The sequence below is a fragment of the Bubalus kerabau genome, chromosome 1 (assembly GCF_029407905.1).
Source record: "Bubalus kerabau isolate K-KA32 ecotype Philippines breed swamp buffalo chromosome 1, PCC_UOA_SB_1v2, whole genome shotgun sequence".
Taxonomy (NCBI): Eukaryota; Metazoa; Chordata; class Mammalia; order Artiodactyla; family Bovidae; genus Bubalus; species Bubalus kerabau.
Window position 1 is genome coordinate 47740939 of NC_073624.1, and position 14140 is coordinate 47755078.

General features: G+C 46.4%; 1 protein-coding gene across 1 annotated transcript; it reads left to right on the forward strand.

Annotated features, from left to right (window-relative positions):
• The first annotated feature begins 10071 nt into the window (after positions 1-10071).
• On the forward strand, positions 10072-13280 carry LOC129643609 (apolipoprotein L3-like). Its single transcript, XM_055568420.1, is given in 3 exon segments — positions 10072-10295; positions 12801-13009; positions 13012-13280. Coding segments are annotated over 3 exon segments (702 nt in total).
• The last annotated feature ends 860 nt before the right edge of the window (positions 13281-14140 follow it).

A 14140-nucleotide genomic window follows, 5' to 3' on the forward strand; every position in this document is an offset into this window, starting at 1 on the left:
AAGCTGGAGGAAGCTGGTCCCCATACCCAGACCAGACCTGAACTGGACATCCTGTGGGAGGGGAGGTTTAGGCATGTCCTGCTCAAGTCTTCAGGTCTCAAGATAGTATATCAGATTTTAGGTAAGCCTCATGTTTTTCCACAGTTCTCTCTTCCTCTTTCTCCTCTTATAAACATATCATGGCTGGAGTAAGGAGACATGAAAAAATGCGGGTGTTTCCTGCTACCTGAGAGTACAGTGTTCATATAGAAACTTTCTTAAACCAAGATGGTGGAGAGCACAGAACATGTAGGTATCACATCCCCTATTACTGGCAGAGGGTCATCTTCTGGTAAAGTGTGGGATGCCCATATATGGAAACTCTCAGAAATCTGATGGCACTCTCTATCAGAAAGAGCTTTTATGAAGACAGACAAGGAAAACAAATGCAATTACTCAACTGTAGGTAAAAAAGGTGTAGTGCTATGTCTTTGAGAATCTGGTTGATTCATGCCCCGGTAACAGGTCCTACACCTCATATTTTAGCCAGGCTGTGCCCAGGAGGGTGGAGGGAGCCTCAGAAGCCCTGGAGCAGGAGGAGCAGCAGAGAAGAGACAGAGCCCCCGCCCGGTGCTGGGAGCTGCAGAAACTCCACACAAACAGACCCACAGGCAGGAAAGTGCAAGATTCCAAGGGAGACTAGAAGGGAATTAGAGGAAGATAGCAAGTGGAGGAAGCTTCTGAGATGGGCCTCCAGGAACAAGTAACATTTCACCTGGTGAGGCAGGTGGGGAAAGGCCTTGGAGGGGCATCCTGAGCAAAGGCCTGGAGGCTGGGAGGGAATCAGAGTCCCCCCAGCTGGGAGTCTTCCAAGCCCCTGGTCCATGCCCTGTGGAGTCAGGAGGGTGAGGAAGACAGGAGTAGGATCATCGGGAGGGCCTGGTGATGGGCTAAGGACTTTGAATTTGACACTGAGAAAGTAGGGAAAACCACTAGACTATTCAGGTATGACCTAAATCAAATCCCTTATGGTTATACAGTTGGAGTGAGAAATAGATTTAAGGGCCTAGATCTGATAGATAGAGTGCCTGATGAACTGTGGAATGAGGTTCATGACATTGTACAGAAGACAGGGATCAAGACCATCCCCATGGAAAAGAAATGTAAAAAAGTGAAATGACTGTCTGGGGAGGCCTTACAAATAGCTGTGAAAAGAAGAGAAGCAAAAAGCAAAGGAGAAAAGGAAAGATATAAGCATCTGAATGCAGAGTTCCAAAGAATAGAAAGGAGAGATAAGAAAGCCTTCTTCACTAATCAATGCAAAGAAATAGAGGAAAACAACAGAATGGGAAAGACTAGAGATCTCTTCAAGAAAATCAGAGATACCAAAGGAACATTTCATGCAAAGATGGGCTTGATAAAGGACAGAAATGGTATGGACCTAACAGAAGCAGAAGATATTAAGAAGAGATGGCAAGAATACACAGAAGAACTGTACAAAACAGATCTTCACGACCCAGATAATCACGATGATGTGATCACTCACCTAGAGCCAGACATCCTGGAATGTGAAGTCAAGTGGGCCTTAGAAAGCATCACTACGAACAAAGCTAGTGGAGGTGATGGAATTCCACTTGAGCTATTTCAAATCCTGAAAGATGATGCTGTGAAAGTGCTGCACTCAATATGCCAGCACATTTGGAAAACTCAGCAGTGGCCACAGGACTGGGAAAGGTCAGTTTTCATTCCAATCTCAAAGAAAGGCAATGCCAAAGAATGCTCAAACTACCGCACAATTGTACTCATCTCACATGTTAGTAAAGTAATGCTCAAAATTCTCCAAGCCAGGCTTCAGCAATAGGTGAACCGTGAACTTCCAGATGTTTAAGCTGGTTTTAGAAAAGGCAGAGGAACCAGAGACCAAATTGCCAACATCTGCTGGATCATGGAAAAGGCAAAAGAGTTCCAGAGAAGCATCTATTTCTGCTTTATTGACTATGCCAAAGCCTTTGACTGCGTGGATCACAAGAAACTGTGGAAAATTCTGAAAGAGATGGGAATACCAGACCACCTGATCTGCCTCTTGAGAAACTTGTATGCAGGTCTGGAAGCAAGAGTTAGAACTGGACATGGAACAACAGACTGGTTCCAAATAGTAAAAAGAGTACGTCGGGTTGTATATTGTCACCCTGCTTATTTAACTTATCTGCAGAGTACATCATGAGAAACTCTGGACTGGAAGAAACACAAGCTGCAATCAAGATTGCCAGGAGAAATATCAATAACCTCAGATATGCAGATGACACCACCCTTATGGCAAAAAGTGAAGAGGAACTAAAAAGCCTCTTGATGAAAGTGAAAGTGGAGAGTGAAAAAGTTGGCTTAAAGCTCAACATTCAGAAAATGAAGATCATGGCATCCGGTCCCATCACTTCATGGGAAATAGATGGGGAAACAGTGGAAACAGTGTCAGACTTTATTTTGGGGGGCTCGCTCCAAAATCACTGCAGATGGTGACTGCAGCCCTGATATTAAAAGACGCTTACTCCTTGGAAGGAAAGTTATGACCATCCTAGATAGCATATTCAAAAGCAGAGACATTTCTTTGCCAACAAAGTTTCGTCTAATCAAGGCTATGGTTTTTCCTGTGGTCATGTATGGATGTGAGAGTTGGACTGTGAAGAAGGCTGAGCGGGGAAGAGTTGATGCTTTTGAACTGTGGTGTTGGAGAAGACTCTTGAGAGTCCCTTGGACTGCAAGGAGATCCAGCCAGTGCATTCTGAAGATCAGCCCTGGGATTTCTTTGGAAGGAATGATGCTAAAGCTGGAACTCCAGTACTTTGGCCACCTCATGGGAAGAGTTGACTCATTGGAAAAGACTCTGATGCTGGGAGGGATTGGGGGCAAGAGGAGAAGGGGACGACAGAGGATGAGATGGCTGGATGGCATCACTGACTCGATGGACGTGAGTCTGAGTGAACTCCGGGAGTTGGTGATGACAGGGAGGCCTGGCATGCTGTGATTCATGGGGTCACAAAGAGTCAGACACGACTTAGTGGCTGAACTGAACTGATCTGATCTTACCCCTCCTGTCTCTGCCCATAGAGTATGAGCTGTACCATGTGGAGGAAGAGGTTTGGTAGTATCTCTGTCTGCCCACATGAAAGGAATGTCTCTGTGTCTGGTCATGCAGTTGGGCAGGGACAGGCTCTAGGGTTCTCCCCTCTCACACTGGCAGCCTTTCCAGAAAGTGACCAATCAGAGGCTAACAGAGGAGGACACCCAGATATTAATCCAGCAGAAGGGAGAACCATCCAGCATCCATACCCAGCTAAGGCCCCAGACAAGGGTCAGGACCAAGACAAGAATTGCAGGCAAGGAAGGAAGGATGAGGTGGAGGGTCCAAATGCATTTTCAAGTGTTTGGAATCATCCAGGATCAGCCCTTTCTGCCCACACCCTCCTCCTGTCTCTGCCTTGGCTCTTGGTCCTTGTGTTTCCCAATTTCAATTGGCTGCCCTGGCTCCTGGGGTCCTGCAGCTTCGAGGCAGAGAAGGAGGCAGGGGACCAGCCAGCTCTCCTCTCCCACATGTCTGGAGACGGGCCTGTCTGTGTAAATTCTCTCCCATCCACACAGTCAGTGCCCACAGCCTTGGTCACCAGGCATACTCCCTGGTAATCAAGCTGATGGCTACTATTCTTGAGGGAACCCTGGGCATTGCAGATGGAAGGTGATAGAAAGATTCTAGGATCGGGGCTCAGGTTAGGGGGTTTGGGGGATACTCTAAGGAAGTTGGGCCACTCTAGACTGGGTGCTGTAGAGAATGGCAGGAGTGGTTTTACCAATGATTGTCTCAGTAACATTATCTACTCAGTAACTCTATCTACTGAGAGGGGAGACCAGAGCAAGGATAAAGGTGCAATTGGTAAATAAAAAGCAGTCATAATTTTCAGCCAAGGGACAGATGTGAAGACTCTGGGTTCCCTTCACCGCCATCCTTGTTTTCTATATATTATTATTATCAGAAAAGTGAGAAGAAGCCTGGTATGGGATCTTGAGTCCAGAGAATGGGCTGGGATCCAGTTCTCCATGAACAAGGTTTCTGACCTTGGGCAAATCACAGAACATCTATGCTTCAGCTTCCTTAGCTGTAAACGGGGATACAGTGGTACAAATCTCCTGGTTATCAGAACAATATGGATTATAATTTATAAAATCTTAGGGTAACTACCAGTGCAGAGCAAAATCAGAAATACAAGCCACACTCACGAGTAGCTGTTACTGTAACTATAAGGACCTTTACTATCACTTCAGTCAGGTCTCAGCAAGAGTACTTAAATAAGTACTCTTTTGCCTTCTTAAAATACTGCCTAAGGGTAATTAACATGCTTTCTTTTCTCATCTCCCAACACAAGACAGTCACATCCAGAACCAAAGGAAGTTCTCTCTATATAAAGATCTGCTATTTAAAAAAATAGCAGAGAACTGGCAAGACAAAGGATGGACACTATCACATATGATATGTGTGAATGTAAATTTGTACAGTTTCTTTGCATAACAAAGTAGCTTAAGTATGACAAAATGTTAGGTGTTGATACCCTTGGATCCAGTCATTCTACTTCTAGAAATAGCTTAATGAAAGAATCTTCAGTTCAGTTCAGTCGCTCAGTCGTGTCCGACTCTTTGCAACCCCATGAATCGCAGCACACCAGGCCTCCAAGTCCATCACCAACTCCCGGAGTTCACTCAGACTCACGTCCATCGAGTCAGTGATGCCATCCAGCCATCTCATCCTCTGTCGTCCCCTTCTTCTCCTACCCCAATCCCTCCCAGCATCAGAGTCTTTTCCAATGAGACAACTCTTCGTGTGACGTGGTCAAAGTACTGGAATTTCAGCTTTAGCATCAGACCTTCCAAAGAAATCCCATGGCTGATCTTCTTCAGAATGGACTGGTTGGATCTCCCTGCAGTCCAAGGGACTCTCAAGAGTCTTCTCCAGCACCACAGTTCAAAAGCATCAATTCTTCCCTGCTCAGCCTTCTTTACAGTCCAACTCTCACATCCATACATGACCATAGGAAAACCATAGCCTTGACTAGATGGACCTTTGTTGGCAAAGTAGTGTCTCTGCTTTTGAATATGCTATCTAGGATGGTCATAACTTTCCTTCCAAGGAGTAAGCGTCTTTTAATATCAGGGCTGCAGTCACCATCTGCAGTGATTTTGGAGTCCCCCAAAATAAAGTCTGACACTGTTTCCACTGTTTCCCCATCTATTTCCCATGAAGTGATGGGACCAGATGCCATGATCTTCGTTTTCTGAATGTTGAGCTTTAAGCCAACTTTTTCACTCTCCACTTTCACTTTCATCAAGAGGCTTTTTAGTTCCTCTTCACTTTCTGCCATAAGGGTGGTGTCATCTACATATCTGAGGTTATTGATATTTCTCCCAGCAATCTTGATTGCAGCTTGTGTTTCTTCCAGCCCAGCATTTCTCATGATGTACTCTGCATATAAGTTAAATAAACAGGGTGACAATATACAGTCTTGACATACTCCTTTTCGTATTTGGAACCAGTCTGTTGTTCCATGTCCAGTTCTAACTCTTGCTTCCTGACCTGAATACAGGTTTCTCAAGAGGCAGATCAGGTGGTCTGGTATTCCCATCTCTTGAAGAATTTTCCACAGTTTATTGTGATCCACACAGTCAAAGGCTTTGGCATAGTCAATAAAGCAGAAATAGATGTTTTTCTGGAACTCTCTTGCTTTTTCCATGATCCAGCGGATGTTGGCATTTTGATCTCTGGTTCCTCTGCCTTTTGTAAAAGCAGCTTGAATATCAGGAAGTTCAAGGTTCACCTACTGTTGAAGCCTGGCTTGGAGAATTTGGAGCATTACTTTACTAGCGTGTGAGATGAGTGCAATTGTGCGGTAGTTTGAGCATTCTTTGGCATTGCCTTTCTTTGGGATTGGAATGAAAACTGACCTTTCCTAGTCCTGTGGCCACTGCTGAGTTTTCCAAATGTGCTGGCATATTGAGTGCAGCACTTTCACAGCATCATCTTTCAGGATTTGGAATAGTTCAGCTGGAATTCCATCTCCTCCACTAGCTTTGTTCGTAGTGATGCTTTCTAAGGCCCACTTGACTTCACATTCCAGGATGTCTGGCTCTAGGTGAGTGATCACATCATCGTGATTATCTGGGTCGTGAAGATCTTTTTTGTACAGTTCATCTGTGTATTCTTGCCATCTCTTCTTAATATCTTCTGCTTCTGTTAGGTCCATACCATTTCTGTCCTTTATCAAGCCCATCTTTGCATGAAATATTTCCTTGGTATCTCTGATTTTCTTGAAGAGATCTCTAGTCTTTCCCATTCTGTTGTTTTCCTCTATTTCTTTGCATTGATTACTGAAGAAGGCTTTCTTATCTCTTCTTGCTATTCTTTGGAACTCTGCATTCAGATGCTTATATCTTTCCTTTTCTCCTTTGCTTTTTGCTTCTCTTCTTTTCACAGCTATTTGTAAGGCCTCCCCAGACAGTCATTTCGCTTTTTTGCATTTCTTTTCCATGGGGATGGTCTTGATCCCTGTCTCCTGTACAGTGTCACGAACTTCAGTCCATAGTTCATCAGGCACTCTATCTATCAGATCTAGGCCCTTAAATCTATTTCTCACTCCAACTGTATAACCATAAGGGATTTGTTTTAGGTCATACCTGAATGGTCTAGTGGTTTTCCCTACTTTCTTCAATTTCAGTCTGAATTTGGCAATAAGGAGTTCATGATCTGAGCCACAGTCAGCCCCTGGTCTTGTTTTTGCTGACTGTATAGAGCTTCTCCAAATTTGGCTGTAGAGAATATAATCAATCTGATTTTGGTGCTGACCATCTGGTCATGTCCATGTGTAGAGTCTCTCTTGTGTTGTTGGAAGAGGGTGTTTGCTATGACCAGTGCATTTTCTTGGCAAAACTCTATTAGTCTTTGCCCTGCTTCATTCTGTATTCCAAGGCTAAATTTATCTGTTACTCCAGGTGTTTCTTGACTTCCTACTGTTGCATTCCAGTCCCCTATAATAAAAAGGACATCTTTTTTGGGTGTTAGTTCTAAAAGGTCTTGTAGGTCTTCATGCTGCTAAGTCACTTCAGTCGTGTCCGACTCTGTGCGACTCCATAGACGGCAGCCCACCAGGCCCCGCCGTCCCTAGGATTCTCCAGGCAAGAACACTGGGGTGGGTTGCCATTTCCTTCTCCAATGCATGAAAGTGAAAAGTGAAAGGGAAGTTGCTCAGTCATGTCCGACTCTTCGCGACCCCATGGACTGCAGTCTTCCCGGCTCCTCCATCCATGGGATTTGCCAGGCAAGAGTACTGGAGTGGGGTGCCATTGCCTTCTTCAGTAGGTCTTCATAGAACCGTTCAACTTCAGCTTCTTCAGCGTTACTGGTTGGGGCATAGACTTGGATTACTGTGATATTGAATGGTTTGCCTTGGAAACGAACAGAGATATTCTGTCGTTTTTGAGATTGCATCCAAGTACTGCATTTCGGACTCTTTTGTTGACCATGATGGCTACTCCATTTCTTCTGAGGGATTCCTGCCCACAGTAGTAAATATAATGGTCATCTGAGTTAAAATTCACCCATTCCAGTCCATTTTAGTTAGCTGATTCCTAGAATGTCAAAATTCACTCTTGCCATCTCTTCTTTGACCACTTCCAATTTGCCTTGATTCATGGACCTGATATTCCAGGTTCCTATGCAATATTGCTCTATCACCAGTCACATCCACAGCCAGGTGTTCTTTTTGCTTTGGCTCCATCCTTTCATTCTTTCTGGAGTTATTTCTCCACTGATCTCCAATAGCATATTGGGCACCTACTGACCTGGGGAGGTCCTCTTTCAGTATCCTAGCATTTTGCCTTTTCATAAAGTTTTATGCAAGAAGAGTGTTCTTTGCACTACTATTTACATAAAGAATTAAAAACAGCCTGAAGTCCAACAATCAGGAGTGGACAGCAAAGATGACACCATTTGGGTCCTCAGCTGACCAGGGCAGGGCTGCAGGGATTGGAGAGGGGCTGGTGGGACTCCAGAAAAAAGGTTTGTGGGATAAAGGCTATTGCAGAAGCGAGGAAGATGTGGGCCGTGGGAGCTACAGCACCGGGGACTTTATCAAGGCAGAGACTCGAGCACAGGGTGCATGACATCATTTTGCAATAAACAGAGAGACATTTTTTGTACGTTAAAGCAAGTAGAGCATAGTCATCACAAACCTGGAATTTGGATCAGAAAGACTTGGGTTCAAGGCTGGGCTCCAGCAGAAATGTGAAAACTTGGACTGACCTAAGTTTAGGTGAGTTTCAGGAGCCTGCACGTCATAGACAGTGGATCAATACCACCTATAACCAATTAGTAACGCAAGCATTCCCAACCTCATGTAATTTCCAAAGGATTCCCTTTCTACCTGTTTTTCTGTCTCTGGTTTTATTGCTCCTATAACTTCACAGATGGCTCTCTCCTGTCTAATTATCCTGTCTTGTACCCCAACAGGAGAGTAGAACTCTGACTGGGGAGGATGGCGGGAAGATGAGTAACTTTTCTTAACAAGTGATCTACAGAGCCCAGGGGACAGAGAACCACGCTGGGTTAAATCCATGGTGGCACTGGTGGCTGTCCAGGGGAAACCACCCAGGACCTCACCCCTCACGGCTCCCTCAGCCACTGCTCACGTGCAATCAAGCCCACAGTCTGTTTTCTCTTCCCCAAGGGTGAAACAACAACTTCTTCCAGCCTGACACAGACGGGTGAGCTGAAGGGAGATCTCTGAGACCCTGCTGCTGCCACCATGAGCTCACAATATCCCTCTTACTTCTCAGGTAGTCAGCCACCTCGGCTCTGGCAGGTTCCTACTTGTGACCCAGAATTGAGGGTGGTGGCTCCAGGCCAAATCAACCTGCCCAGTAATCAAGAACCAAGAAAGGCGTGGATAAGCATCCCCCAGAGAGGCCATAGGGAGTCCCCTAACACTTGGTGGTCTGTCCCCACAGCCTCTTTCCTGGTCCTCTCCTCAGGGAGCCACAGACAAGATGCTAACTTCCTCCCCCTGCCTCCTGACCCCCTGCTGATGACTCAGAAGTGAGGCAGGGCAGCCCATGATGGGGGGCCAGCACAGCAGAGCAAGTCCCCAAGGCCAGGCAGGACAGGGAGAGGAGGTCCCCTGCAGCTTCTCCTGCCCTCTCCCTTGGTCCAAGCCTCCTTCTGCTCCCAGACCCTGGGGTGTCAACACAGAGACTGTTTCCTCCACCTCTCGCTCCATTGCCCACCCAGCTGCTCTGTGAGGGTCAGCGGACTCTAAACTGAACCCCAATCTGGCCTTTGCTGCCTACCACACCTGTGTGACCTGGAGCACCTTACCTGTCCTAACCTGTAAAATGCGAAGAATATTTCCCTATGTTGTGATGAGGACCAAATATAATGTGTGTCTGTGGCCTGGGCCAGGGCCTGCCACATAGTAGGTCCTGCCTAGTGCCGTGCTGTCCCCTCTACCTGGAATGTGTTAGTTCCAAGTAGAAACCTCTCCCATTCTCTAGAATCCCCTCTCTCCTGTGCTGTGCTAGGGCACCTGCCTAGTGCTCCCATATATAAACACCTGATTACCAGGTGACTGCCTCAGGCAGGTACGAGTTCTATTCTTCTCAAACGCCCATGCAGACACCCAGGTGCTCGGTTGTTTCCTCCACCCACAACACCCCGGTCAGACAATACACAGGTCTAGTGCTGTGGGTTCCCTCCATGTGAGCCCTGTTCATTTCTCCCTTAGTGACGCATGAGAAAAAGAAAACCTAAGGACACTTAATACTTCAGGGAAGAGAGAGAGGAAGAGATCTGACGTCTCTTCATTTAATATGGACACTGATATTACTGAATTAAGGCCCCACACTTAAGGCCTCATTTCACCTAATTACTGCCTAAAGCCCCCAATCTTCTAATGCAGTCATTGCAGAGTGGGTGTGTCTGGGCGTTAACTTATGAATTGGGGCTGGTGCATACAGTCCACCTGAGACCCCAGATAAATCCATCAACAGCATGCCAGATGAATGCTGCTCAGAAAGGTAAACTTTAACCACTTATACTCGATACCATTTACATCACACCATAGTTTATTCGAATCTTCAATTTTTATTTTCCTGTCTAGAGAGCCAAAGCTTTATAAGGATGTCTTTGAGTATGTCCAGAAGAGTCTGAGTTTGGAAGAACTGCAATTCCTGCTCACTGAAGACAAACCCTGGGAGAAATTTGTGACCGAGGCCGATTTGTCCAGGTAACCGTGCAGGTACATCAGGAATGTCACCAACATGCCCCTAGGAAGATTTTCCCAGGCTAGTTTCCTCCAGGCAGGATCCAAGGATGTTCCTCCTCAAGGTCCTATGTGGAATGTTTCCTCCGTGTTATTTGTTGGCATTGAATGACGTTGGGTTGAGAAGAGCGGAAACCTACAAGGAAGGGCAGGTTATATGACCTTGGACGAGTTACTGAACTACTCTCTGCTTCATCATCTGTTCAGTTTTACTGTGAGTATTCTGAGATCATGCATGCAAGCGCTTTTCATGATTGCTGACACAGAGTAGGTGCTCAATCAATCTTAATTTTAAAATAAGCTTGTTGGGAAGAATCAGGGACCTTCTTCCTAGAGACGAGAACCAAGAGGACTTCGTTTGGGTCAAGTCAGAAAATCCTGACCCAAACATCATTTTGTGTTTCTGGGGATTCCGACTAGAATTCTTTCATTCTCCATCTTAGGAATTATACGAACACTGCAGGTTCCTGCTGGCCAATAAGGCAGAAAGGCCGGAGGGGAACTGATTGGACCTGGTGGGATCCTGGATCTAGCCCTGTCTAACTCTGAGCCTGTGGGTTTAAGATTCTGGGTCTCAGATTTGTTATTTGTTAAGTGTCCAGTGGGAATAGTAATTCAATCTGATGGATTGTAGTGACGGCCTCAGAATGAACTGCAGAGTCAGTGGTGGGGAACCAAGTGTAGTCATCTTGTCCAAAGAACCAGGGAGGCCTAGACCAGGGTCAGACCTAGGGGTCAGGGTGGAGCAGAGGGTCTAGGTTGGAGGACTAGTAGGCAGGCTTGGGCAGCAGGCAAGGACTAGAGTGAGGAGAGTAGGCCCAAAGGACACAGAACTGAAGGGGCTGTGACCCTAGCAGAGGTCCTGGGAGTGGGAGAGAGAACATTTCTTCCCTTCCTGACAGGATCCCCTCAAGCTGGGCTAGAGGGCCCTCGGTGACCGTGTCCTTCATAACCTGCCTGGGACCTGGAATCTCCCTCCATCTGGGACCCTCTTCTAGTCTACATGGAGCCGCCCTGACAGTGGGAAGGCCATGTGGCTCAGTGAGCCCTCCAGGGTCATAGTAAGTGGCTTGGATTGTGTGTCATTTGAGGGATTCTGAGAAGGCTCATGCATCCCCACCAAAGAGGAAAACACTTCCTCCACCAGCTGTGCAAGCACCGGTCTCTTCAGGCTCAGCCCTTCAGATGGGTGTTTCCTCAAGTCTCTTGACTCTTTAGAGGTTCCATAAAGTTGCACACAGCCTTGGGCTGCAGGCTCATGAAGCTGTCACAAATTAACATGTAACCCTTGAAATGTCAGGGGCCCTGGGTGCTGGGTCAGGAATCAGTGAGGTGGACTGGAAGGCCCACAAGGAACAGGGCTCACAGCACATCTCCTGCTTCCAAGGCAATATGGGCAGTGGACAGACCCAGTGTCCTTCTGCTGAGAAGGCCAAGGGTATCAAGCTTGGGTGAGAGCAGATGCCAGACAAAATGATCATTAAGGATCCCTTTAGCTGAGTTTTGATTTAAAAAAAATAAAATTCTAGGCACACAGTTAGCCAATCTGAAAAGTATGAGGGCACAGTCCCAGGACTGTCCTTACATTTCCCTCAAGGGAAAATTTAGGGGATCCCACAACCACCCTCAGGTTCTAGAAGTCCATAGAAGGATACACAGACTCACTTAAAGCTTCAGGATCCCAGTTATGATTTATTACAGGGAAGGGGGCAGTTTCCCATCAGCCACAGGGCAGATCTGGGCAGGTTTCACACACGAAGCTTCCATTGTCCCCAGGATGCATTACTGTCCTAGATCTAGTGTGGCAGGACACATGGACCACTGTCCACCAGGGTGCTCACCCTATTTAACAACAAATTACCCTGACCCGTCATCTCCAGCCCCTCCCAGAGCTCAGACTATTGTCCTAGAGCCCAGCTCCTCCAGAGGTCAGAACTGATTCCACGTGACCCAGAGGCCCATCACATGTCAACTCATCAGACTGTCCAGTGGCCAAAGTCCCAGGCAGACGAGGACATTCTTATCAGCCAGAATATTCTTGGGGCCTAGTGACCACATCCTAGCAGCCAAGAGCAAAGTACAAGAGGACTCCTCACTATACACTAAGGTCCTTGAATGAAGGGTTTTCTGCTCTAATCCCAATGAATTCTCTTTGTTTATCTGGGAAGTTCCCATTTTACACACATTCTGGAAGTGATTGTATTGGTCTGCCTTAAGAGAGATATCAAATATCTCTCTTAATTTAAAGGTCTCCTAAGATGATCTTTGCTTATTTATTACATGTCTGAATAAGTACATGGAGCACTAGCAATATCCAAATGAGGGTTTAAGTTTGGAAACATTTTTACATTAGTATAAGTCTTGTGATTTACAATAAAATCTCTGTGGTTTACGCAGGATAGAGTTTGTTGAGCCTGTTTCATAGACAAGCAAACTGTCTTTCTAAGGCTTTAATGTTCATTGTTACAGGGAAGAGGCAGATGTACTCCATGAATATCTGATCAAGCTGCAAACAGACTTGTCCAGGGACGACCAAGACAGGGTCCAAAAATACCAGCAGGAAAAGGAGAGGTTTTTGAAGGAGTTTCCTCAGGTAAAACAGGAGCTGAAGGAGAACATCAAAAAGCTCCGTGAGCTCGCCGACAATGTTGACAAGGTTCACAGGGACTACACCATCTCCAGGCATCTGGTGCCCTGAGCATCCTTGGCGTGGTTCTGGCACCCTTTACAGTAGGCCTCAGTCTGGGACTCTCAGCCACTGGAATAGGGCTGGGAGCAGCAGCTGCTGTAACAGGTAATTCCACCATGGTGGTAGAAGGTGTAAACCTGTACTCCCTGGTGAAAAATGCACAGGACGTGCAGGAGAGGGCAAAGACAGCATCGGCTGAGAACATGAGGCAGAAAGCCCGGGAGCTGGAGAAGGAGTTGGAGAAGCTCACCTGGATCTAGGAGAGTCTGCAATAGGGCCCGACTGGGCCACCCCTAGAGCAGTGCAGGGACCAGGGACGCGTGCAGGGTCAAGGGGAGAAAGCACTTATTTTGGACTGAAGAAGACACTGAGGGCAGAATAAGGGAGAGACAGGGAGACTAGCAATGAGAGGCCAGGAATAGGGGAGCTTTGAAAATGGGAGAAAGCCAAAGAGTTAGGGTTGTAGAGATCCAGCACAAGTAGCAGGGGCTCCTCTATCACCCTCCCCAGGGTCTGATACTCCAGCAAGAAGGGTTTCCCCTGGTGATGGTGTCTAGCCCTACTTCTCCAGCATCAACTCACCTTTGAACTCAGTAGGGAATGACTTGTTTGTTTCCAAGTTTTATTAAAGTATAGTTGATTTGCAATATTGTATTAGCTTCAGGTGTATGGCAAAGTGATTCCATTAAACATGTATCTATGTACATATTTATCCTTTTGAAATTTTTTATAAGTTCTTCAGTGCAGTTCAGTTAATCGTTCAGTCATGTCTGAATCTTTGCGACCCCATGAACTGCAGCACGCCAGGCCTCCCTGTCCATCACCAACTCCCGGAGTTTACCCAAACTCATGTCCATTGAGCCAGTGATGCCATCCAACCAGTTCATCCTCTGTCGTCCCCTTCTCCTTCCATCTTCAATTTTTCCCAGCATCAGGGTCTTTTCAAATGAGTCAGCTCTTCACATCAGGTGGCCAAAATATTGGAGTTTCAGCTTCAGCATCAGTCCTTCCAATGAATATTCACAACTGATTTCCTTTAGGATGGACTGGTTGGATCTCCTTGCTGTCCAAGGGACTCTCAAGATTCTTCTCAAATACCACAGTTCAAAAGCATCAATTC